Source organism: Erpetoichthys calabaricus, chromosome 3 (assembly GCF_900747795.2).
Source record: "Erpetoichthys calabaricus chromosome 3, fErpCal1.3, whole genome shotgun sequence".
Lineage (NCBI taxonomy): Eukaryota > Metazoa > Chordata > Cladistia > Polypteriformes > Polypteridae > Erpetoichthys > Erpetoichthys calabaricus.
The window spans coordinates 72,050,631-72,076,940 of record NC_041396.2 but is presented as its reverse complement, the minus strand read 5'-3'; the positions used below and the strand labels follow the sequence as shown (position 1 = coordinate 72,076,940).

General features: G+C 37.5%; 1 protein-coding gene across 3 annotated transcripts in view; it reads left to right on the top strand.

The window, feature by feature from the left end:
* Window positions 1–26,310, top strand: part of trappc12 (trafficking protein particle complex subunit 12) — a 147,108-nt gene that overhangs the window by 85,433 nt on the left and 35,365 nt on the right. For 2 of the 3 annotated variants that reach the window (XM_051925527.1, XM_028796913.2), the window contains exons 5-6: window positions 1,818–1,956; window positions 25,297–25,409. In XM_051925527.1, coding sequence (XP_051781487.1) covers window positions 1,818–1,956; window positions 25,297–25,409 — 252 coding nt within the window. The remainder of the gene's footprint in view (window positions 1–1,817; window positions 1,957–25,296; window positions 25,410–26,310) is intronic. The other variant, XM_051925528.1, reaches the window with a different exon arrangement.

The following is a 26,310-nucleotide window of genomic DNA, read 5'->3' as shown; positions in this document are numbered from 1 at the left end:
TTCTGTGTGGTGATTGCTGCAGGCGCCTGCTCTTAGTGCGGAGGATGTCAGTTCAAGAAGTGTAGTGATTAACGACTGGGTCGGGGAACACTTAACACAATGTATTTGATGTGCTGCATTAACTTGTGACGGGGTTTGAGAAAATCTAGTAAATTAAACATTGATTTTAGGATGAAGTTTAGTTTACAACATTCTACTTTAATTATAAAATAAACTATGAGAATAAAGTGGAAATGTTGACTTTAATCTTGATATAGTCAACATGTTGAATTTATTCTCGACATATAGTTTGTTTTTTTTCTTCCGTGTCCATATTTTTTTTTCTTCACAGTGGCCCTAATGCGCTTCCATAGGGCTATACCACAAACAGCATTATAAATGCAAGTTGCAGTTTTTATTATTTATGTATATAGCTTAGCTTGAAGCAAGGTCCATATTAATGCAGTTTGCCTAAATGATGGTACAGTTGGTAAGATGTCATCACCAAGTTGCACTTGTTTTATTTTATTTTATTTTAATTTGGTGAATACTGTGTAATGCACCTGGGCTTGAAGCCTTGAAGTAATGGTGCAACTATCAGTGATACTATTATGTATTTTATTGTTGTTATTTATTAGTTTAAATATTATGCAGTTTAATGATGGTAAAATAGTTTAAAAAGTCACTTTAACGTGTCAGTGGACAGAGATTGTTAACATTAACAGAAAGTATAGTTGGTTTACAAAAAATATTTACTATTTATTCCTTTTTTAAGATGTGTTCAGTGCAATCCAACTTTTGACAAACACCTCTGGATATTTTACTAAGTCTAAATGCCTCTTTGGATGGTTGAAAATATGTTGTCAAAATCATAGTTTAAGCTTTTGCAAAATTTGTTCAATTAAAGGTTCTATATTTTGACTGCATCTGTCATGCAATGTGATTCCTTCTCTTTAGTGCCACCCTGTTGAAAACTATCACTTTATGGGGCCATGCAAACCTGGATTAATACTTGTGTGCACATTAAAATGTCTTTTTGTACGATGTACAATTCTCATAACAGTCTAATAAGTTATTCTTAGCCAGTCTACTGCAGTAATTGCAGTGGAAAATGTGGTTAACATCCACTCATGCATGGGGAAAAAAATTACCATCTAATACCGTGAAACCGGCAGAATTTAGAAAAATACCGTGATATAGAATTTTGGTAATACTGCCCACCTCTATGACAGCCTTTCATTGCTCATAATTCTTATTGTTATTTGCTGTGTGGATCACTTGTCTAAAAGTGTAATACAGTATACGAATAGACTCCCACTCTTTCAAATTCTATTTTAAGGGGTACTTTTTTTCTTCACAGTACTTAATAGTTTCATTTTAAACATGTTACAGATCAACAACTAGCAAGGATCAGAGCATAACAGGAATTTTGCTGGTTACTAAATTATAGAACATTCTAGTACAGGGAAAGATGAGGAAAAAATCCCCAAGATCTTCTTAACCAACTGCAATTTAAGATGAACAGAACACTCAGAATATTCTAGTTAATTAGGAGAAATAACCATGTATTAGTTCAAAGTATAATAAAACAAATATGGGCCTGATGGTGTAATAAGGAAGAGTGCACAATGGGAAATCTAATCAGAATAAGAATAAGACAAGATACCAAACAAAATGGGAAAAGTAAAAAAAAAAAAAAACAATGGATTGGAAAAAGAAATATAAGGAAAATGTATAACGGTATTAAACTCTAGTGTTCACAGTGTTTGATCTGTGTATAAACAGTAAATATCAATAAAGATGTTTAGTCCTGATTCACTTTATTTTTAATTATACAGCTGTGGTTTGTGAGGTTAGCTTTGCTAACCAAATTAAGCCTGTTCCAGAATGCCGAACTTGAATTTGAATCATTTGGAAACCTCGATCAGCCAGACTTATATTACGAATATCATCCCTGTGTTTATCCTGGACGCAAAGGTAAGAAGAATGCTGTAAGATGATGGAACTGTTTTTAATTGACTTTGATTTTATTGAATAAAACTCATGTATCAATTACTTTACTTAGTTTACTGACCTCACATTTTCATTTAGTAATTCTTTAAGTGATCTGAGTTGGCAGTACCTAATGAAATGTACCAGGATTGTGGCTCTTTTAGGGTGTAGTGTGCGTTCATATTTAAAAACATATGCTTATGTTAAAACGTCTGTTCTAAGTTTGCTTAGCTTCTATCTAATTAAAATTAAATGTAATCTTAAAAGTTGTGTTCAGTTATTGACCCTTAAGTACAAGTTACATGCTTTTTTCATGTCTCCCTCCCAGCAGCAGCAGCAGGTTACTTCTTACCTTACACACAGTGCTGCTGCAATGATCACTGGCTCTCTGTGACCCTAAATTGTGCAGATTAAATTTATCCCTCAGCACATACAGGAAATTTATACCAATGACTTTTGTTTAGTTCTTGTCCCTTGATTGCACGCTATGCACATTTTAAATCTATACTTCAGTAGCCATTATATGATGTGCTGAGCACATGCATGCATAATCATACTGGTCACACCAGGCAATATCTTTTACGTAATAATGCAATATTTTTGTGAAATAACAGAGTAATTATTGTGAAATACCACAATGCTTTTGCAAAATATTGTAATACTTTTGTAAAAATAATGCAATTTTTTTTTTGTTTTGAATGGCAGGAATAAACCTCTGTACATATTTGTTTTTCTTAAGCTATCAAAATCTTCCTAAAAATGCAAAAGTCTGACTCTTTACTGAAAACAAATTACTTAAAATAAATTAAATTGGCAAATTACTCCCTTGTATATTTACCACAGGCTGTCAAGACAGTATCCACCATACAGTATGCTAAAAATTTAGAATAGCCCCATGAAGCCACAAGGAAAGACACATAGACTAGCAATCTGTCAGCTTTCCAGAAGTTCAGCTTCTCTCATCTTAACATCCTTTAACAATACATCCCTGTGTCCCCTTTATTAAGTCAAATGTGAATATGTTGTTAATGTTGCTGAGTTTCACTAAATCATTATCGATCACTTTGCAGAATGATGTGTGTACACCTAATCTGAGCACATTATTTAAAGTTCAAAGCCAGGACTGAATAGTATTCTATCTTCCAGTTTTGGAAGCATTTTGACTAAACTATAACAATCAAATTTTAGTTCTTTGGTAATCCTTGGCTCGAGCATTTGTTTTGCCTTTATAAGGATGGCTGCCTGCTCAGCTTTAGAAATCCTGTAAATATGATTGTTCAGCCTGGAAGAGTCTTCCCATGATTATTTATTCTTCAAGCATACTTTTTCCTTATAAGAATGCTAATTATTGGTGTGCATTTCTGTAAACAAACAACAATGCTCTGTATACCTTTTCACATTTGTGCATTGTATGTTTTTGGTGATCTTTTTTTTTTATTTTACTTTCCTGTTACAAGGATTTCTTTTTCACTTTTAGATGCTGGTTAATTCTACAGCTGTACAGTATTTGTCGAACTTTCTTTCACATGGAACTGATTTTGCGATATCAAAATGGTATGGTATCTCATTAAATGGACCATTACCAAACTGTGCTCTAATTTATTTTCAGTGTTGGGTTTAGTGATGCTGCTGGAGGATGCTGTGTAGTTATAGTTTGATAATTTAAACAGATTTTTTAAAGTGTTTGTCATATGTCATGAGACTTAGCACAGCAGAACATTTTTTACAGTCATGGCCAAAAGTTTTGAGAATGACACAAGTATTGGTTTTCACAAAGCTTGCTGTTTCATTGTATAATTTCAAGCATTTCATAAGTTTTAAAGGCTTTTGTTAACAATTATGTTGAGTTTATGCAAAGAGTCAATATTCGCAGTGTTGGCCCTTCTTTTTCAAGACCTCTCCAATTCACCCTGGCATGCTGTCAGTTACCTTTTGGGCCAAATCCTGACTGATGGCAGCCCATTCTTGCATAATCAAAGCTTGGAGTTTATCAGAATTTATTTATTTATTTATTTTATTTATTAATTTTATTGTAATCATTCCATACAAATAGATCAATCTATCACAAAAAAAAAATTGAAGACAAATCAAACCCCACCCCTGAGAAGGAGAGCTTAGCCAAAGGAGAATTGCTTAGGGCTTTTTAATAAGGCAACAATAAACAAAAGAAAGGAAGAAATATATATAGGTAAATAAAAAAAGGAGAAGGGAATTAAATGCGGTAATAGTTATTTCTCTTATTCTAAAATAATATTGATTAGATCCTGCCAGGTTTTAAAAAAATTCTGTATAGATCCTCTAACTCAGAATTTAATTTTTTCCAATTTCAAATAATATAAAACATCGGTTTCCCACTGACTTATCAGAGGAGAGTTAAGATTCTTCCAATTTAACAAAATAAGTCTGCGTGCCAAAAGTGTAGTGAATGCAATCACTGTTTGCTTGTCCTTCCGCACTTCAAGTCCATCTGGAAGAATACCGAACACAGCTGTTAATGGGTTAGGAGGGATTTTGACCCCAAGGCTGTCTGAAAGGCACTTAAAAATTTTGGTCCAAAATGATGTTAGTTTGGTGCAGGCCCAAAACATGTGACCCAGTGAGGCAGGAGCTTGGTTGCAGCGTTCACAGGTTGGATCTTGCCCTGGAAACATTTTGGACAGTTTTAAGCAAGACAGATGAGCTCGATATATAATTTTTAGTTGAATAATTCTATGCTTTGCGCATATGGAGCTTGAGTGAATTCTCTGCTTTGCTACCTTCCACTCCTTTTCTGATATATTGATTAAGAGATCTTCTTTCCAATGTCCTCTTGGGTCTTTGAAAGGTAGGGGACTCTAATAAGATTTTATATAATGCAGAAATGGTGTTTAATTCCTCGAAATTGAGCAGTATTTTTTCCAGCATGGTGGAGGGTATGAGGTGAGGAAAATCAGGCAGTTTCTGTTTAACAAAATTTCTAATTTGAAGATAGTGAAAGAAATGTGTAGCTGGGAGGTTGAATTTGGAACGCAATTGTTCAAAAGATGCAAATATGTTGTCTATATAAACATCTCTGAGCGTTTTAATCCCAAAACTTTTCCAGGTATTAAAAACTGGATATGTTTGCGTGGGTTGAAAGAGGTGGTTCTCTTGCAGAGGTGCCACAGATAAAAGATTTTCCATCTTAAAATGCTTTCTTAGTTGGTTCTATATTCTAAGTGAGTAAAGCACTATTGGGTTATTAGTATATTTGCGATAACTTGCATTTATTGGAGCACAGAGCAGGGAAGTATAAAGAAGTACTACAGGATTTTACTTCTATTGCGAACCAAGCCTGTGTATGTTCATTTTTTGTGTCCAGGTTTTTATGGCTTGTATGTTTGCTGCCCAGTAATAAAACTGAAAATTAGGTAAAGCCATGCCACCTTCTGCCTGAGGTCTTTGTAGGGTCGCTCTTCGGATACGTGGGTGTTTTGAGTTCCAAATGAGTGAGGTTATTGTTGAATCTAATTGCTTAAAAAACGATTTATTGATATATATTGGAATGTTTTGAAATAAAAAAAGAAGTTTAGGAAGGATATTCATCTTAACAACGTTAATTCTTCCGGCTAGAGTGAGATGAAGGGTTGACCATCTATGCAAGTCTTGCTTAATTTTTTACATGCAGACGGTAAAATTTTGTTCATAAAGAGCTTTATGTTTACTTGTGATATTTACCCCTAGGTATTTAAACTGATCTGCTATGGTAAAAGGTAGGGTGTCCAATCTAATATTATATGCTTGTGAATTCACTGGAAAGAGTATACTTTTATTCAGATTAATTCTAAGACCAGATATCTTTTGAAATTCTGTGAGTGCTGTTAAAACTGCAGGCACAGTGTTTTCTAGGTCTGATATATATAAAACTATATCATCTGCATATAGAGAAATTTTCTGTTCCAGTCCTTCTCTGATAATCCTCTTTATCTGATAGGAATTTCGACAGTGAACCACCAGTGGTTCAATGGCGATTGCAAACAGCAGTGGTGACAAGGGACATCCTTGTCAGGTACCACGTTCTAGCTTAAAGTAGTCTGAACAAATGTTGTTAATACAAACTGAAGCTTCTGGATTGGTATACAGTAGTTTGATCCATGCACAAATATTCGGGCCAAACCCAAATTTCTCCAATGCAGTGAACAGGTAGTTCCATTCAATCATATCAAATGCTTTTTCTGCGTCTAATGATAGTAATATCTCTGGGGTGTTTGATTTTGCAGGTGAATATATAACATTAAACAAGCGTCGGAGACTGGAAGATAGTTATCGGCCTTTAATAAATCCAGTTTGATCCTGTGATATTACCGAGGGCAGCACTTTCTCCATCCTTCTAGCTAGAATTTTTGAGAGCATCTTAACATCATTATTCAGAAGTGAAATTGGTCTGTATGATGCACATTGTAACAAGTCCTTATTTTGTTTAGGAAAGACAGTGATTAATGCTTGACGAAATGTTTGAGGTAGTATTTGGTTGTCTCTAGCTTCTGTAAATGTTGCCAATAAGAGGGGAGCTAGCTGAGTGGAGAATTTCTTATAAAATTCTACGGGGTAACCATCAGGGCCTGCTGATTTCCCGCTTTGAAGTGACTTTATAGCATCTAGTAATTATGTTAGCGTCAGAGGTTTATCCAGTTCCTCAGCACTTAAAGCATCTATTTGTGGTGTCTGTAATGTATCCAGAATGCATTAGATTGTGTGTGTTGTCTTCTTTGAACTCAGTAGAATATAAGGATTTATAATAATCTCTAAATGCGTGCATTATATTTTTATGGTCATTTTTATTTTTAAGAAGGCCTTTAGAGTTTCCCAGAGTGTTTCTGCAGAAACCTCTGTGGGCGTGTTTGTCTCTAGGAAGAAGCTTATTTGTTTGGATATAAATTCTGTGCAGTTCTAGTCTGCTAATAGAAGAGGGTTAAGACGCCATCTACGAGGTGAGTATGAGGGGCTTAATGATTTTAGCTCCAAGACTAGAGGGGCATGGTTGGAGATAACAATTGTGTCATATTTGCATGATTTAATCATAGGCAAGAAATTATTATCTATAAAAAAAATAATCAATTCTTGAGTAGCTATGGTGCACTGGTGAGTAGAACGAATATGATCTTGAGTTTGGGTTAAGAAACCTCCAGGGGTCTGATAAGTTGTGGTCAGTTAAAAACTGTGTAATTGTCTTTGCAGTGTTAGATGTCGTCCCCCCTGTCACAGGAGTCCTATCTAAGAGTGGATTTAAAACACAATTAAAATCCCCGGCCATTATAATTTTATGAGTGTTCACATTGGGAATGGATGCAAATAGATTTTGCATGAATTCCTTATCATCGACATTGGGTGCATAAACATTTATCAAAATCATTTTACTGTTAAGTAAGTTGCCCATGACCATCACATACAGTATCTCCCTTCAGGGTCCGATACTACATCTGATGCTACAAATGGAACTGTTCTGTGTATGAGAATTCCCACCCCTCTAGTTTTCTTTTTAAAGCTAGAATGGAACATTTGGCCAGTCCAGTCTTTTTGTAGTCTAAACTGATCCTTGCTTAGTAAGTGGGTCTCCTGTAAAAATACTATTTTAGCGTTTAAGCCTGTTAGGTGAGAGCATACTTTCTTTCTCTTTAATTCGTGATTCAGGCCTTTAACATTCCAGCTCACAAAGTTAACTGTCCCATCATGGAGACATTGATTCTGAGTTTTTAATGTCATTTTATAGTCTTAACTGGTAGTGAGGCAGTTTTAATCTTAATTTCAAAATTCCCCATGAGTTATTGCATTTTAGCCTATTGTTGCATTGACATTTATAGTTATAAGGATTAGAAGAATAGATTAGATATAGCCTGCTCTCCTTCTCTCCCCCCTTTAATCCCCCCCCCCCCCCCCCCATTTTGCCTCCCCACATGAGGCTTGATCCCACTTCGCGATGTCCCGGTCCTCTGACATACAAAGAGACAGAACACGTCCAAAACAAAACAAACCCCACCACGCAGCGCGTTTGAGAAGTAAAACAAAGAGATATCTATTGCAGCTGAATTCTAAATACTATCTGCCAAAAATATAATCATTAACAGTCTTTAAGCTTAAAATAATCTTCAGCAATTTTAAGAAATTAAGATAATAAACCCTGGGAATGATTTTAAAAAGTAATCTAGGATAAACATCCATCCATCCATCCATTTTCCAACCCGCTGAATCCGAACACAGGGTCACGGGGGTCTGCTGGAGCCAATCCCAGCCAACACAGGGCACAAGGCAGGAAACAATCCTGGGCAGGGTGCCAACCCACCGCAGAGGATAAACATAGTAAATCCTAATGTAATAGTATAATGTAATAGTATAAATGTAATAGTAATGTAATAGTAGAAATAGAGTATGATGTTAAACAGTCTACTTAAAGGTAGTAAAAGAACAAAAAAAAAAAAAAAGCAAACCCTACTTTAATTACTTCCACACTCACGTCTATAACTGTAATTAAGACATAAACATATAATGTCCAAGTAAAGAAAAGGATGTATAATTATAATACCAGTCTCTTTAAAAATGGATCCGACAGCAGATGATAGGTCCTTCCCATGCCTTGACAGAATACGGCTCCTTATTAACTTTCAAAAGAGTGTCGGAAACAGCTTCTTTAGTTCCTTTTCAGCTTCCTCCTTGCTTGAAAATACATAATACTGGTCTTGAACTTCCACTTTCAGTTTGGCGGAATACAAGAGGCTGTATTTGATATCGGCTTTCTGTAGCAACTTTTTAATGTTAAAGTAGGCTGCGCGTTTTACAGCTGTTGATGGTGAGAAGTCGGGGAAAATACGAATAAGATTATTTTCAAATATAATCTCTTGCTTGTGTCTGAGAAGTGCCATCACATCAAGCTTACATTGGAATCGCTCAAAGCGGACAATAAAGACCTAGGTTTAAAGGTGCTTGATCTATATACTGTATGCGATAAGCAGCTGCTATTTCAATGTCGAGTTTAAAATCATCTCCATTTATTTTAGAGAGTAATTCTACTGCAAATTTCACTGGGTTTGAGCTTTCTCGTTTCTCAGGTATACCCTCAATTCTTATATTGTTTCTTCTGCACCCATCTTCCAGGGCCACAAGTCTGTCTCCAAGTTTTTTGCATTCGGAATTCGCAGCTGTAGCTTTTTCATCGGCATTAGATGCCAATTGTTTCGCTGTTTCAACTCGAGCCGTGAATGCCTGCTTAACGTCATTCAGCTGATCTGTAACGTCATTAATCTGGTCGGCAAGCATTTTCAGTTTGGATCTATTTTCTTCGATGTGTTCCTCTAATTTCTCCAACATGCCTTTAAAGTTCACGTCAAAATGTTTAAATAGACGCGTTTCCCGGTCTTTGTTATCCTTCTTAAGCTCGTTCTTAAGCTCAATGTTTGCCTTCTTAAGATCATTCTTGTTATCCTTCTTAAGCTCATTTATGGCCGTAGCCATGGCAGTGGCCAGTGTAGCGATCATCTCTTTCAGTTCAGTTTTCAGTTCGTTTCGGATTTCGTGCTCCGCGAGTGGAATTGCAGCTCCTGTTACAGCAGGTGCTGCAGGCTCGCGATGAGTAGATGAGAGCACATCCTGCAGGGCCTTTTCTAGTCTCGAATTATCCTCAGAAATCGGAGATCCATCGCAACCTGTATCACTTGCACCTTTGCTCCCATTTTCACTCTCGACTGGAGACGATACAATGGAGCGGGGTCCCAGGAAATCTGCGCATTCGTCTGCCTTCTCCAGGTCAGTCTCCGAGAGGCCATACCTTGCACTCGGGCTGGATGTCTGTCCAGACTTTAATGCAGCTTTAAGTTTCTTTTCCGGTTCTTCCTGACTTTTCTTCTTGTTACTCATGCTTGTATATTGTAGTGGAAGTTCCTTGGTCGGGTAAATACAGGTTACCTCTAAATAATATGAAATACGTGGGAAAATAAAGCCGCTGCTAGCGGAGCCCTGCTTCAGATGTCCATCTCCTATAACGGATGAGTTTGTCAGAATTTGTGGGTTTTTGTTTGTCCACCTGCCTCTTGAGGATTGACCACAAGTTCTCAATGGGATTAAGGTCTGGGAAGTTTCCTGGCCATAGACCCAAAAAGATCTAAAAACAATGAAGCAGCAAACTTTGTGAAAACCAATTGTGTCATTCTCAAAACTTTTGGCCATGACTGTAAATGGTTTTTCATCTACTTGTCCTCTAAATATATTTGAACAGCAGGAATGCTAGACACTTTCCTTGAAAGCCCGTGGGTTCACCAATTATTCAGTATACATTACAGCAATTCATTCTGCTGTAGCTCGGTACAATAATTTGTATTATTGGCAGCATGTTTGTATGTAGTCAGGCCTTTGTATCCATGGGTTCCGCATCTGCGGATTTAAGCAACTGCAGATTGAAAATATTTGAGGAGTAGAATTTCCAAAAAGCAATACTTGATTTTTCTGTGTGCCAACCATTATGCTTGATCCTCAGAAATAAAGTGCAGTATAGGCCAACCCTGCAGGATACCAGCTCATGGAGAGGACCAACGAGGGAAAACAACAACAACAACATTTATTTATATAGCACATTTTCATACAAAAAGTAGCTCAAAGTGCTTTACATAATGAAGAAAAGAAGAATAAAAGACAAATAAGAAATTAAAATAAGACAACCTTAGTTAACATAAAAGGGAGTAAGGTCCGATGGCCAGGGTGGACAGAAAAAACAAAAAAAAAACTCCAGAAGGCTGGAGAAAAAAATAAAATCTGTAGGGGTTCCAGGCCACGAGACCGCCCAGTCCCCTTTGGGCATTCTACCTAACATAAATGAAATAGTCCTCTTTGTAGTTAGGGTCTCACGGAGTCACTTGATGCTGATGGTTATACAGACTTCTGGCTTTTAATCCATCCATCATTGTTGGAACATCATGGTGCTTTGGGTAGATGGTGGTGGCACAAGCCACCACCAATAGGACACCGGAAAAGGAAACAGAAGAGAGAGTAGGGGTTAGTACAAATTTTGAATGAATAGTTATTATAATGAATTGGATATTACAGAGTGTCAGGATTAAATTACAGTGAAGTTATGAGAAGGCCATGTTAAAGTAATGTGTTTTCAGTAGTTTTTTAAAGTGCTCCACTGTATTAGCCTGGCGAATTCCTACTGGCAGGCTATTCCAGATTTAGGTGCATAACAGCAGAAGGCCGCCTCACCACTTCTTTTAAGTTTTGCTCTTGGAATTCTAAGGAGACACTCAGTTGAGGATCTGAGGTTGCGATTTGGAATATAAGGTGTCAGACATTCCGATATATAAGACGGGGCGAGATTATTTAAAGCTTTATAAACCATAAGCAGAATTTTAAAGTCAATTCTGAATGACACAGGTAACCAGTGTAGTGACATCAAAACTGGAGAAATGTGTTCGGATTTTCTTTTCCTGGTAAGGATTCTAGCAGCTGCATTCTGCACTAATTGCAAACGATTGATGTCTTTTTTGGGTAGTCCTGAGAGGAGTGCATTACAGTAATCTAGCCGACTAAAGACAAACGCATGAACTAATTTCTCTGCATCTTTCGATGATATAAGAGGTCTAACTTTTGCTATGTTCCTTAGGTGAAAAAATGCTGTCCTAGTGATCTTATTAATATGCGATTTAAAATTCAGATTACAATCAACGGTTACCCCTAAGCTTTTTACCTCCGATTTGACTTTAATCCTAATGCATCCAGTTTATTTCTAATAGCCTCATTGTATCCATTATTGCCAATCACTAAGATTTCGGTTTTTTCTTTATTTAATTTGAGAAAGTTACTATTCATCCATTCTGAGATACAGGTTAGACATTGTGTTAGCGAATCAAGAGATTTGGGGTCATCAGGTGCTATTGATAAATACAGCTGTGTGTCATCAGCATAGCTGTGGTAGCTCACGTTATGTCCCGAGATAATCTGACCTAATGGAAGCATGTAGATTGAGAAGAGCAGCGGACCCAGGATAGAGCCTTGTGGAACACCATATAGAATATCATGTGTCTTTGAGTTATAATTACCACAACTAACAAAGAATTTTCTCCCTGCCAGGTAGGATTCAAACCAATTTAAGACACTGCCAGAGAGGCCCACCCATTGACTAAGGCGATTCTTAAGAATATTATGATCAATGGTGTCAAATGCGGCACTCAAATCTAAAAGGATGAGAACAGATAAATGGCCTGTGTCTGCATTTACCCGCAAGTCATTTACTACTTTAACGAGTGCAGTTTCTGTGCTGTGATTTGTTCTAAAACCTGACTGAAATTTATCAAGAATAGCATGTTTATTGAGGTGCTCATTTAACTGCATAATGACTGCCTTCTCTAGAATTTTACTTAAGAAAGGCAGGTTAGAGATGGGTCTATAATTTTCAAGAGCAGAGGGGGTCGAGATTATTTTTCTTAAGTAGGGGTTTAACTACCGCAGTCTTAAGACAGTCTGGGAAGACCCCCGTATCTAATGACGAATTTACTATGTCAAGAACATTATCAATAAGCACGCCCGATACTTCTTTGAAAAAATTTGTTGGTATTGGGTCAAGGGCACAGGTGGATGGTTTCATTTGAGAAATTATTTTATGTAAATCAGGTAAATCTATCCTAGTGAAAGACTCTAATTTATTTATTATGGAGTACTGGGGTTTCGGAGGATCCTTAGTGTTGGGGAGATATACTATGTTATTTCTAATATCATTAATTTTTTGATTGAAAAATACAGCGATAGCCTCACAGGTTTTACTGGAAGTACTTAGGAGGCATTCCTTTGAGTTACCTGGGTTTAACAGATGATCAATTGTCGAAAATAAGACTCTGGGATTACTAGCATTGTTATTTATAATCTTAGAGAAATAGCAGCGCCTCTCAAGACGGACTGTGTTATTGTATTCTGTTATTTTAACTTTTAATATCTCATAGTCAATAGTTAGTTTAGTCTTCCTCCATTTACGCTCAGCTCTACGGCATGTTCTCTTTAAATCAGACACTCTTTGGGTCTTCGAAGGTATAACAATGCTAGAAGATTTTTTTAACTGTCTTTTCAGGTGCAACTATGTCAACAGCAGCCCTCACTTTAGTATTAAATCTTTCCACCTTACTATTTACCTTCTCCTCGCTATTATAGTTGGCACTATAAACGGACTGATTGGTTAGAATGTTTGTAAGTTTTAAAGTTGCTGATGAGTCAAAGAAGCGTTTTTTAACAATATGCTTCTCATGAGTGTTTTCTATCATTATTTCTATATTAAAAAAGTAGAAGAAAATGGTCTGAAAGACCCGTATCAATGACCTGCTTTATATCAACTTTTAGTCCTTTAGTAATTACTAAGTCTAACGTATGACCTGCTTTATGTGTAGGCTGATTAACGAGCTGTCTCAAATCAAGAGAGTCCAGGAGGTTCATAAATTCTTTTACTTTTTGGTCACATTGATTATCTACATGAAAATTAAAGTCGCCGACTATTAAGAGTGCGTCATAGTTCGTAATTAAGATTGACATCAAGTCAGAGAATTCCTCAAAGAAAGACGCGTTGAATTTAGGAGGTCTATACACGGATAATACTAGAATGTGAGAATCTCCCTGAATAACAATGGCGAGATACTCAAAAGACTTGAACTTACCAAAACTGATATTTTTACATTTTAACCTGCTAGAGTAAATGTTTGCTAACCCGCCACCTCTCTTTCCTTGGCGATCAGCACGAGTAAAACTGTAATCCGGAGGCGCAGATTCGATTAAAACAGCTGCGCCATCTGAGCTAAGCCACGTTTCACTTAGTGCAATAAAATCTATTTTTTTTTCACTAATAATGTCGTTGATAAAAAATGTCTTGTTAGTTAAAGCTCTAATATTTAATAGTGTCATTTTCAATGTTTCGGAGGAGCAGAGATGAATACTATGTGCGTTATTGATATAGGGAACAGGAATTAAGTTATTTTTATTAGCGCCGCTCTGTGTGTATTTTTTGTTTAATCTATGATTTGTTTTTACAGTTTTAATACATTGTTCATCTAAAGTAGTAACTTTAATTAAATTATTGGCGTTTATGCCGTATTGCCTAGATTTTCTATGTGCATTAAGATTGGTTATTACAGTATTTATGTTGCGCACTTTTATGGAAGATTTTTTTAAACAATTATCATGACCAAACACAGGAGTGGCATTTCGGAAGGGGTTAAAAGCAGAGATAGATAGTCAAGATAAACGAATTACCTTTGATATGTTTTCGGAGAGGACCCGGGCGCCGAAGCTGTTCGGATGCAGGCCATCTCGCTTGAAGAAACGCGGTCTTTCCCAAAAGAGGTCCCAGTTGTTAATGAACCCGATGTCTTGATTCTTACAGAAGCCCTGCAGCCAGTTGTTTAAACCAAGCAGACGACTGTAGTACTCGTTTGATCGTCTGACGAGAGGGAGTGGACCCGAGATGAATATCTTTGCCGATGGGGTCCTCTCCTTTGTGTCTTTAATAATGCAGTGAAGTCTGCCTTGAGGATCTCCGACTGCCGGTGCCTTATGTCGTTTACGCCAGCATGTATAACAATGGCTCCAACTGCCCTGTTCTTGTAGATCGCCGGTGCACGTCTCGTCACATCTCGGACACGAGCACCGGGAAAACAAGAAACAAAAGATTTTCTGTTAGGGCAAGTGATATTGAGGTTCCTAACAATAGAATCACCTACCACAATTACATCACCAGGAGCTGAAGGCGAACTGGGGACGCTTAGAGGGTCAAACCGGTTCTGGGTTACGATGCTTGCCTGTGCCGATGGAGGTGTTCTGGCCTTGAACCCCCGCCTGCATAGCTGAAATACACCGAGGTCATCATCGGTGTTGCTCCTACGAGGCGCGGGGGTGAAGGTGACTTGCGCGGCACAACGCGGGGTTGATGTTACGCCGATAACAGATGGCGAGGACGGTTTATCCAACAGCCGTGCCTTCAGATCTCTGAGGTATCTTCGTCTGGACAGAAGATTCTGAATCTGTTCATCGAGTGCCTGGAGTTCCTCGACTACAGTTGCAATGCGATTCACCTCACTGTCGGCCATTGTCCGCTTCTGCTTTTGCTTCCGCTTCCGCTTCGTGCCCTAGGAAAAATGAGAGAGAGAGATTAGCATATGTGCTTGTTCTCCACTGTCCACTGTTTGAACCTCAGTAATGATCCTTCCACTGTTTCACCTTGTGAAACGAGCCCCGGACACAGACAGGCAGACAACCACACGTTTATTTTACACTACTAATATTTACAATTCTATGTGCACCCAAACCCCCCAAAACTCCCCCAAGTCCAGGCCAACACACAATCACTGCCTCACTCTTCAGGCCGCCTCCTTGCCTCCTCCAAGACCTTGTCCTTCTTTCTCTCCCGACTCCAACCCCCGAATGGAGGGAGGCGGCCCCTTTTATAACCACCCGGATGTGCTCCAGGTGCCTCCTGACAATCTTCCGCTGGCACTCCCCAGTGTGGTGGAAGTGCCGGCTGCGTACCTGGAAGCACTCCGGGTGTCCCCGATCCTCTTTCCCCCAGCACTTCTGGGTGTGGTGGAAGTGATGAGGTCCAGGGCTCCGTAGGCATCGGGGCGCCCCCTGGCGGTGACTGCGGGCCCCTACAGGGCTGAGCTTCAAAGCGCTCTACCCGTGGTCCCCAAAGCCACCAGGGCAGTCGCCCCCTCGTGGTCTGGAGGAGGCGTAAGCCCTCCTCCAGTCCTCTTGGGCATCCCGGCTGGGTACCACCCCCAGCTGCGTGCCACAACCTACATAAACCCTGTTACGATTTTTACTTTTTCTATGGTCAAGTTTGACTCTCTTCTTGGTGCTGTACCAGAGGCCACAAGCGATTGTGACTGAGCTAATTTAAGGACCTTACTAAACAATTGAGTTGGTAGTAGTGATGGGCGGTGTGTACAAAGTGTACAGATTTAATTACTGTAGTCCAAGCTCGAAAGCTAAAGGCCCATTTATACTTGATGCATCCATGCCACTACAAGAGTCTTTTGGGTTGTATTTGAAGTAAATTTCGTCATCAATTCTGGTGTGCAGACCCTCACATTAGCAACCACATGCCTCTGAAAGTTTGAACCCACATGGCCATGCACGTTCACTGGACAAGGTCTTCTTATTGGAGGAACAGTTAAGTGTCGAACGCCAAACGTATACAACCCAACATTTGGCTATTGATATGTGCTTTTAATTTCTATAGATTGAATTGCAAGAAATCACCCAGATTCTGGGCAAAGATTAAAGTTTGTGCAGGTTAAAATGGAAATATCTGCAAGATCGATATGTAAAGACAACTTGAAGAGAAAAGCCAGGGGATTCTTCAACGATGCGAGGCCGCATAGTGCTGTGCTTCAAATGCTTGAATTATAAACAGACCAGAGTACATGTTCTCAGTGTGTGAACATTTCTGTAGCTGCTTGCTTCTAAGTAAGGGTCTTAGGATTGAGCATAAAGTGCTATCTCTTGATAAAAAATAAAAATCTTACACTTTTTGAAAAGTGTCAGGTTGTTTGTTGAAGTAGGCCGTAAGGTCGGTAAGAATGAATCAAGCATTTGCACAGTAAAGCAGAAAGGAGCTGAAATTTTTGAAAGTATTAATGCTGCTAGTGTTGTTTATCTAGAGATTATTTAAAGTAAACAGGAGGATGCGTGTAGGTATTTAAATCTTGCACCATCTATATATATAAAAATGGAATGGGTGGGTCGTCGGGTGGGCCTTTTTTTCATTCCGTTGAAAGACACGCCCTACTCACTGGACAGTTAAAAACACCAATCAAACTAACGATGACATCAAGTATTACCCAATCAAAAGTAGGAAAGGAGGCATCTTCATAAAATGCGTGTGGGATGATTTGCATGAGACGCTGCTTTAAAAAAAAAATGATAAAAAAAATACGGGATAAATCCCGTCCAGTATTGATTCAAAACGGGACGCGCAATTTCATTCTCAAACGCGGCACGATTCCGTATTTTAAAGGACGGGTGGCAACCCTACAGTGCCAGGTAACCACCCATACAATCACATTGTGATTCAGACTAGGAATGCAATGAATGTAATTACCCCGATCTACATACAAGGCGAAAGTGTTGCAACATTCAAAGATGATGGTTTGGGATAAGTACACCATACAACATAAAAGAGCTTATGAAGCCTTGAACCGAAAAAAGCAACATCTCAGAGATCGTAAAAAAAAAAATAGGAGCTAATGTCGTTTTACTCGCTGTAGATTTTAGTCAAACATTACCAGTTATTTCACGAGGGAGACCAGCACATCAACTCAACGCGTGTTTAAAATCCATGCTTCTCCCACGCTCGGTTATATGTCGCGTGTTCTCGGGTAGGTGCACCAAAAAATGTATACATTTAAGCATGTAATGGGCAAACAAAAAATGAGGTATACCTGAAGGCACAGCAGTAGTACTTAATGTAACTTTACTTCTTAAATGTTAATGTTTTACTGTTTAATAATTTATACGCTTCTTATATGTTGTTCAAATTCTTTTATCAAAATACCACTGACAGCGCAATGCACGATAACATCGAGTGAATACACCATACACATCCGCCCACGGCTGCCCTGCTGTGCGCAGATAGGACTTGATTGTACAATAAAATAAAATAAAGATAAAAAGACTAAAACAATCATCACCCATAAAGCGGATAGTAGACGTGACGTACTATATGTGTACCACATTTCAAGTGTATAGGTGCAACGGTTTGCGAGCTACAGGTCATTTAAAATCCTGGACAGACACACAAATTGCCACGGTAGCAAATTACAGAAGAAGATTTTACTGTTTAATAATTTATATTTATATGAAATGTGCTTCTTATATATTACTTCATATTCTCATATGATAATGATGTTAATGTTTATATTGATTTCTGTGTTATTAAAACTGCATGTATGTGTGTATATGTATATATATATATATATATATATACTAGCAAAATACCCGCGCTTCGCAGCGGAGAAGTAGTGTGTTAAAGAGGTTATGAAAAAAAAAAGGAAACATTTTCAAAATAACGTAACATGATTGTCAATGAAAGCCCGTTTCACTCAGTAAGTCTTATGTGTGTGTTTATGTATGTGTGTGTATATATATGTACATGTGTATATGTAGATATGTATATATATGTATATGTATATAAATGTTTATGTGTGTGTGTATATTATATATATAATATATATATATATATATATATCTATATATATATATATATATATATATATATATATATATATATATATATATATATATATATATATATATATATATATAAAAGACAGCAACAGTTATAACAATGACAACACAATTACATTGACAATCATGTTACGTTATTTTTAAAATGTTTCCTTTTTTTTTCATAACCTCTTTAACACACTACTTCTCCGCTGCGAAGCGCGGGTATTTTGCTATATATATATATATATATATATATATATACGAGCTGTATATACCCGGCGTTGCCCGGGGCAGAAGTAACCTAATCGGTCAAACACTTACATATATACCAAAGTAAACCTAATCGGTCAAACAGTTACATATATAAAAAAACCGAACCTAATCGGACAAACAGCTTCATATATACAGAAGCGAACCTAATTGGACAAACAGCTAATCTATATACATAAGCAAACCTAATTGGTCAAACAGTTACATAAATACAAAAGCAAGCCTAATCGATGAAACAGCTTCATATATACAGAAGCGAACCTAATTGGTCAAACAGTTATGCATGTGCAGAATAATTTTACAAAGATTATGCGTGTTAACAATCATTAAAAAGAAAAGATTGAGGAACTCTTCTTCTATATGTGATGAAGCTGGATGAAGCTGACTTGACGAAGACGTAGGTGGCATAGATTGGTTTTTCTAAAACAGAAGAAAAAAATGAGTATCTATTATTATTTTAAATTAGAATGAAAATGAGAACCTTGATTAGAGATAGATTATCCGTATTAAAATATGTGCATGAATAAACTTTTGCTAACTCTCTAGCAAAAGTTTATTCATACAAATTGGCATGGGATGGCTTTGTGAAAAAGTAAAAATTAGATAAAAATAAATTGAGAATGCGTACTTCCATTTGACTGAGATTATGTGTAATGATGAAAAAAAAAGTTTAGTATGTTTTTTTTTCCATACGGGAAGGATGTAAAACCTTACATAGGCACCCTTCAGCCCATACTGAAGGGTACTGTCAGATTCTTACTGACTAAAAAACACCCTTTTTATTCCACAGCTACCCCAAAAACCACTATTAGGCATTACTTTGGGGTGGCAGTAGTTTAGTTATGAAACAGCTGGGTCCTGAAAAAAATCTGTCTGATTAGTGGCTTCATCACATATAGAAGAACAGTTCCTCAATCTTTTCTTTTTAATGATTGTTAACACGCATAATGTTTGTAAAATCATTCTGCACATGCATAACTGTTTGACCAATTAGGTTCGCTTCTGTATATATGAAGCTGTTTGATCCATTAGGTTTGCTTTTGTATTTATGTAACTGTTTGACCAATTAGGTTTGCTTATGTATATAGATTAGCTGTTTGTCCGATTAGGTTCGGTTTTTTTATATATGTAACTGTTTGACCGATTAGGTTTACTTTGGTATATATGTAGGTGTTTGACCGATTAGGTTACTTCTGCCCCGGGCAACGCCGGGTATATACAGCTCGTTTTATATAAACGACTTGGATATCTGTGGATTTTGGTATCTGCAGAGGGTCCTGGAACCAATCCTCCACAGATACTGAGGGATGACTGTAGTGCCCTCTTAGGATTGTGGGTCAGGTGCAGTGCTGCAAAAGGTAAGAGGGTTGTGGAATGTAACGTTTCAGTTGTAAAAGGAATCAGAACCTGCACCGAAGGCTGTAAAATACTGGGTACTCACCTCTTAGTACAACATTGGCTCGAAAACCAAACATCTTGATCAAGTGTGATCTCTCTCATTCTCTGGAGTTCCCTCAATGGAAAGCCCCAGGTAGATATGTTTATACTAGCAATACTCTGGCTGAGTGCACTACAATTGAAATTTGTTCCAGTGTAGTGATAACTGTTAAGAGTTTTGGCCTTTTTAGAGAAATTGAATTTGGTGCTTGAGTGCATACCATCAACTGACTGTGTAGTATAATAGGAAAACTTCCATCCTTCTGAGAGTTGTTAATGGATTTCTTTACTAGTCATGGATTGTCCATAAGGAGGACCGTGTTTTTACATAAGATTGCCTTCAAGTGTACCTGGTACAGGGGTACCATGGGCAATAAGTTAGTCTACATTGTAGTCATGTCATTTCATATGAGGCACTATGTTTCATCATTTAGGTAAAAAGAATTTGTCGCCTGTTCACTTGTTGGTTACCTGACGCAGCAACTGATGAGCAAATATGGGAGACCCAAGAGGATATGATAGGAACGATTAATTGATGCCTTTGTTCAATATGGGTTCATCCCCCACCTCCAGAAGAGCACATCCTGTGTTTTGAGAAAAGCCTCAGTAGTGGAGCCACCTGAAAGGAGCTGTTGCAAAAAGGTTATTAATAGTTTTTACTGGTGGCAACTAGGGCTGAGTCCATTGGTCAATGATATTGTCTATTGCTGATAGTCACAGCAGCTAATTACTTGTAATTCACAAGCATCACACTGTCTTCCTCAACAAGAGACAATGGTATTGTACATTGTCAATATATTCAAATGACAATGTGATAATGTAAAGTTTAAGACATCACACAGCCCTAGTGGCAACCCTAGGATCCGTTTATGGTGACAAGTCACAAGGGAAGCTGTCAATTTGAAGACAAATGCTTTTCTTGTAGTAGGAACATGACATTTTCCAGATTTGATTGAAAGGTGCTAGCAGGGAAAAAGCTGGCAGCTATGACAGTGGCTGAAGCAAATTTCCAGGTGTGGGAGGTGTTTGGTGTTGCCAAGGGCAGTGACAGTTTAATGGCAAACTATTCAGTGACTTAGAAATGGTAGACGTGATAGTGCCCAGGCTGTTCTTGGTAAAGTTGGAGAAATGTTGACACCAACTGAAGGTTTTATTAAGAGGTAGAAAGTGAACTCTGAAAAACTCCTACAACTGACTGTATACCCTGGATATTGTGGTTTTATTTTGGTTAATGCTTCTTTTAAGTGTTGAATGACTGGCGGGAAAAGGGCTTTAGGACTGTAAAACTAAGGTAGTGATTAGTGGTGTGAGATATGTTTCTTTCACATTAGTTTTCAACTCCTCCTGTCTACAAGTTATGCTGACGAGAATTTTTCATTTTATTTTGGTTAATGCTTCTTTTAAGTGTTGTGTGATTGGTGGGAAGTGGGCTTTAGGACTGTAAAAATGAGGTAGTGATTAGTGGTGTGAGATATGTTTTTTTCACATTAGTTTTCAACTCCTGTCTACAAGTTATGCTGACGAGAATTTTTCACAGCATTTCCTTGTGATAATACCCTTTCAGGGTGCAACTGCTGTGCAGTGTGGAGGGAGGAATTCAAGTTGAACATTATCTAAATGTGGAAACACATTATCAGTCAGAAGCAGAATCTTAATTTTCTTCTTCTTCATATTGTGCGGTTTCTGAAGCGCGATTGCCACGTCTGTGGAAGATTGTTTGTCTGTTGCTGGGGCAGTGCAACTGCAGGCTCACAGCGCTGCAGCAGAGCGTCCCAGAAGAAAGTCCAAAAAGCTCGCTGGTTCACGCAGGGAAGGAATGTAACGTGCTTAAAACACTGAGGATTGGTCGACTTGCCAATGATGAGAGAAATAACTTCGTAGCTGCCAGTTGAATTGCTGCTAAGTAAAGCTGTTAACCTTTGTTTAGATTTTTTTTCCTCCTCAGCATGGATCACCTTTGAGTGCTAAAGTGCAATGCGGTAGCAGCTGGTAAAAGATTGTCTCGTCAGCGTTGTAGATGTCTTCAGGCTCATAAGCTGAAAAGATTTTCCTGATTTCATTTGCACGCCATTCATTTGCTTTTTCAATTGTAACTGCAGATTCTTCTCCACAGATTGCTTTGTATGCAATTCCAAAACGATCCCGAAAGCAAATTAGCCAACCCCAGATGACAGTAAAATCTTTTTCTAAAGTCTTGCACCCCAAAACACGAGGCTCAGTCTCTCAGTACTATAGCAAAATCAGCTGTATTCAGCTTAAAACAGGAACAGCACGTTTTTTTTTATTCTAGCGGGATCTACCACTCTCCTATACACCGACACAGCAATCAGGCAGGGTCATGACCAATTTAGTGGCCAAGTAATACTGTTCCCTGCATTTATAATGTTCCTTGCATCACTCATCGAGATCTTTTCAGAGTTGCATTGGCAGCAAGCCACTGCAGCGCTGTGAGCCTGCTGTTGCCCCTGCAACGGATAAACAGTCTTCTACAGGCGCGGTGATCGTGTTTCAGGACGCTCTTCGGCATGTCATCCCGTTGGGGTAGGTCCCAAAAGAGTTTAGAAACCTCACAACAGTGAGTTTGCTTTTTCTTGAATGAGTAGTGCACTAATAGGAATGTTTCTTGAACGAGTTCTGCCATTTCTATTGGTGGGTGACAATGAGTTAAATTCCAATGGATGCTTTTCAAATGTTGATGAGCAATAAGCAAAACGTATCACTGAAAACCATAGAAAACAAACAAAGCAAAAAAAAAAAAAATTCGAGGAAATTTCGAAGAAAAAGAAAAATTTACAATGTTTGTGTTTGGGGATTGTTGTGCACAACTGAGCTGCGACCACAGAACTAACTGCTCTGTGGAGGATTCATTTAGGCATTTCAAGGTCTTAAACACACCTTAAAAGTGCATACATTCGTGGTGTCATATAGCCTACTTTTGTTGGGTCAGAATGATTCTCAAATGAGAATTAAAGTCTGGGGTCAACCCATTAAAATGTTTGTAGTGAACAGCGGTGTTGCAAAGGTCTACACACAGGGCTCCTTCCTAAACACCCAACCCAATTCTTCCAGCTCTGAAGTATAAATTGGGTTCAGGGAGAGAGAGCAAAAGAAACTGAACTTAAGACTCAACGCTGAGAGACGATAAAAAGCTAAAATTTCTGTTATCAGTTCAGGAGCTCAGTAGTACAAGGTAACTGAAGCTCAATGATTATTTTATATGTTTTAATAAGTGCTGCAGCAGCAGAAATACATTTGAGAAGTGTTTTAGTCTGCTGCACTATCTTTCTGTCATTTTGACTACTGCATCACTATATGTCATGACAGTAATCAGAGTCTTGATAAGCATTGTTATCTATGAATATACCATGTGTTAAAATGCTTTGAATGAAAGACAGGTTTCTTCATCATTGAATGGGGGGGCAGATCTTTAATTTAAACTCACAGCATTGTGGGAGTGATGTTTTCCATGGTTATATTCAATGCAGCCATTTTTAGGAAGTAACTGATAATATTTTAGCAAGTAATGCACATATTTTACAGCTTTTGACCATACAAATGGATACCTGACATGTGGATTATGCAACCCGAGTCACATGAATTTTTTTTTCTTTTTTTCATGCTGTTTTTCACATCCTTTGACACTGTCCAGCATTGATCACATGTCACTGCCATTGACTTTGAATACTCAATATTTATTTTCTCCACGAAAGCATGAGATTAAAATTTTTTCTCAGCCACCTCTACAGACTATATGGAGTAAGTAGCATTTAAAAAATATGTTTTGGGTAGAGTATTCCTTTAAATATGTTTTCATTAATATCATTAGTAAACAACAGATAATATCATGTTAAAAAGATTGAGCCGGAGCTAGTACAATACAAGACATTTCAAGCAAATTTTTGAGTGATGCTAAATATTGTGTACTTATTATCATTATTGAGAAAATCCCAGAAAATATCAAGTTATTGTTTTTTTTTTTTTGTCTGTTTCGAATACTTCTTTCCATTAATTAGCTATGTCTTTTTCCTTAGAAGTTAATATAGACCTTGAGGTTAATTCCAGGCTTATTTTTTGAGTGCATAATTTTCTTGTGAAATGCTGTGCTTTGATATTCTTCATTGGAGGAGATGATCTTTCCTTTTAGGTGGAAAAAGACAATAGTGCCACATGCTGAAATAAATGGAGAGCTGAGTTAGTGAGGTACATCCCATAAATATTTAGGAATCCAGGCTAATGGTCAATTGAGATTTTCTCATTGTTCCCAGACTATGGCTAAGAGTACTTTTTTTTATACTACCTGAGTGACTTTAGTGTTGTGTTCAGTGTCCTGAAAATGTTCTTTATGTACAGTACGTATTACAGAGTGTTATGTCCCTTAAGCTGATAAGTGTTTTTGGAAAGGTGCACTCAAAAGTAAACTACGACACTTGAAAAAATAGCAGGCTGCTTAATCCAATCATTCTCATCCCCACTGCATTATAAATTCTGCTTATCCACTTTGACAAGTGTCCTGCAATAATAACTCTACTGCATTGCAATTGTAATTACAAAATAATGCAAAAGATGTGCTGCTAAAATAATTTTAAAAACTCCTAATGAAAGTTCACAGTAAGACACCCATTTTTTTGTCAAAGCTTTCTTGAAAAATTTAAAGAGACAAAATATTCTAAAAAACAAAAGAATTTTTTTTTACATATGATGAAATAATAACCCTGTACATGGTACCCATCCTCTAACCCTGAACTGGCCCTGTGAAGACAGAAGTATCAAAATAACAAACGAGAAGTCTTAAGTGGACCAACAGGTGAGGAACAGCACCACACCACCGCTATTAAACAAAACCATGGGAAGACAGTGCTGTGGTAAGGAACACAGGGTACACCATCCCACTAAAGTATCTATCTATCTATCTATCTAACTTTATCATATACCATTTCTCAATGTAGATGCCAAAAGTCCCATTTATCCTCACCACTGAGAGTTTCAGTAAAGTCAAAAAGGAACATTTCCAGAGAGAAGGGGCAACTAAAGATTTCCAACAAGAGACGAGGGCAACTTTTACTGTAATCATCCACAAGACAAACAACTTCTGCTGGGTAGCAGAGAGATCTAGCAAAAGGCTAAGTCACATGACATGTCTCTTTCAGCGATTTTCAGTCATAACCATCATTTATATAAACTTAGCAAGTCAGAGGCAGTCAGCGGCATGTCATTATAATGAGTAATCTGCAGTAAGGTCATACTCTTAAGTTTAATTAGTTTGAGTATGAAGTTAGTGAATGATTGTTGAATGGCCCTATGTTTTTTCTTAAAAAAAAAAAGCATGTTTTTTAATTTCATAAACAAACCTGTACAGTAGTTAAGTTGCTTCATTGTACCTGTTATAAATTATCTGTACTGTTTTTACATTGGTAGGATCTATGGTTCCTTTTTCAATGAGAGTTTTGAATGCTGATCTACCACAGTATCTTGGAAAGCCCCAAGAGTCTTTGGACCGTCTCCACACTATGAAGACAGTTTGCACAAAGGTATGTCTTAATTTGACCATTTCTGTAATGGTAAAATAACCAAATACCATATCTTGCTCTATCATCAGAGGAACTCTTTGGATTAATGAATATAATCTGTTAATAACAATATTTTCCTAATTTAAATCAGCTGTAAAAAGATTTTTGTCACCATGGGTCTCTTTTATCTTGTGGGGTTGTTCCCTGTGTCAATATCTGCAAATATGCAACAGAAAATGTGTTCTGCAAAAGTTGAGTATCAGTATGAGGTTATTGAATAATTGTTGAATGGCCCACTGATCTGAGGGTAAAAAGTGTATCCAGGTATTGTGATGCAGATGCTAGTGTTTTTTTTTTGTCAGAAAGATCACTATATTGGTTGAATGAAGTCTTTAAGTAACACTGTTTGTGTTTTCAAAGTAGTGTATGTTATATATGTCCTGAATAAATGGGTGCTATGCTCCAGTTATATTCTGTGTATTCAGTAACAATATTGTTGGTGAGGTCAATAATATGTGGGTATTCTCAAATTTAACAATCGAGTGTGAACCATGTCTTACAACACACTCATAGTTCATCATAAAATGTAGCAGGGGCTTGGCCCATCATCCAATGTAGTATGTTCATTAAAGATTACTGTGGATGTAGCCTGCCAGTTTAAAAAAATCAGAAATCAATTGTAGAGGATGGTATCATGTCCCAAATCATAGAGCTTAATGATCTATCTTCATGGAATAACAATGAAAACGCTAAGCTATAATTTATAAACAACATTAAGACATTTACCAAGTTAAAGTCAGTACTGCAGTCATACTTGAATGCAAGTGGAAGAAGTACTTTAATAGGCATAATAATATGTGAGCAAAATGTAGGTAAAATTTCCATCTGAAAATAGCTTATAGTAATGAGTGATAATACAGCA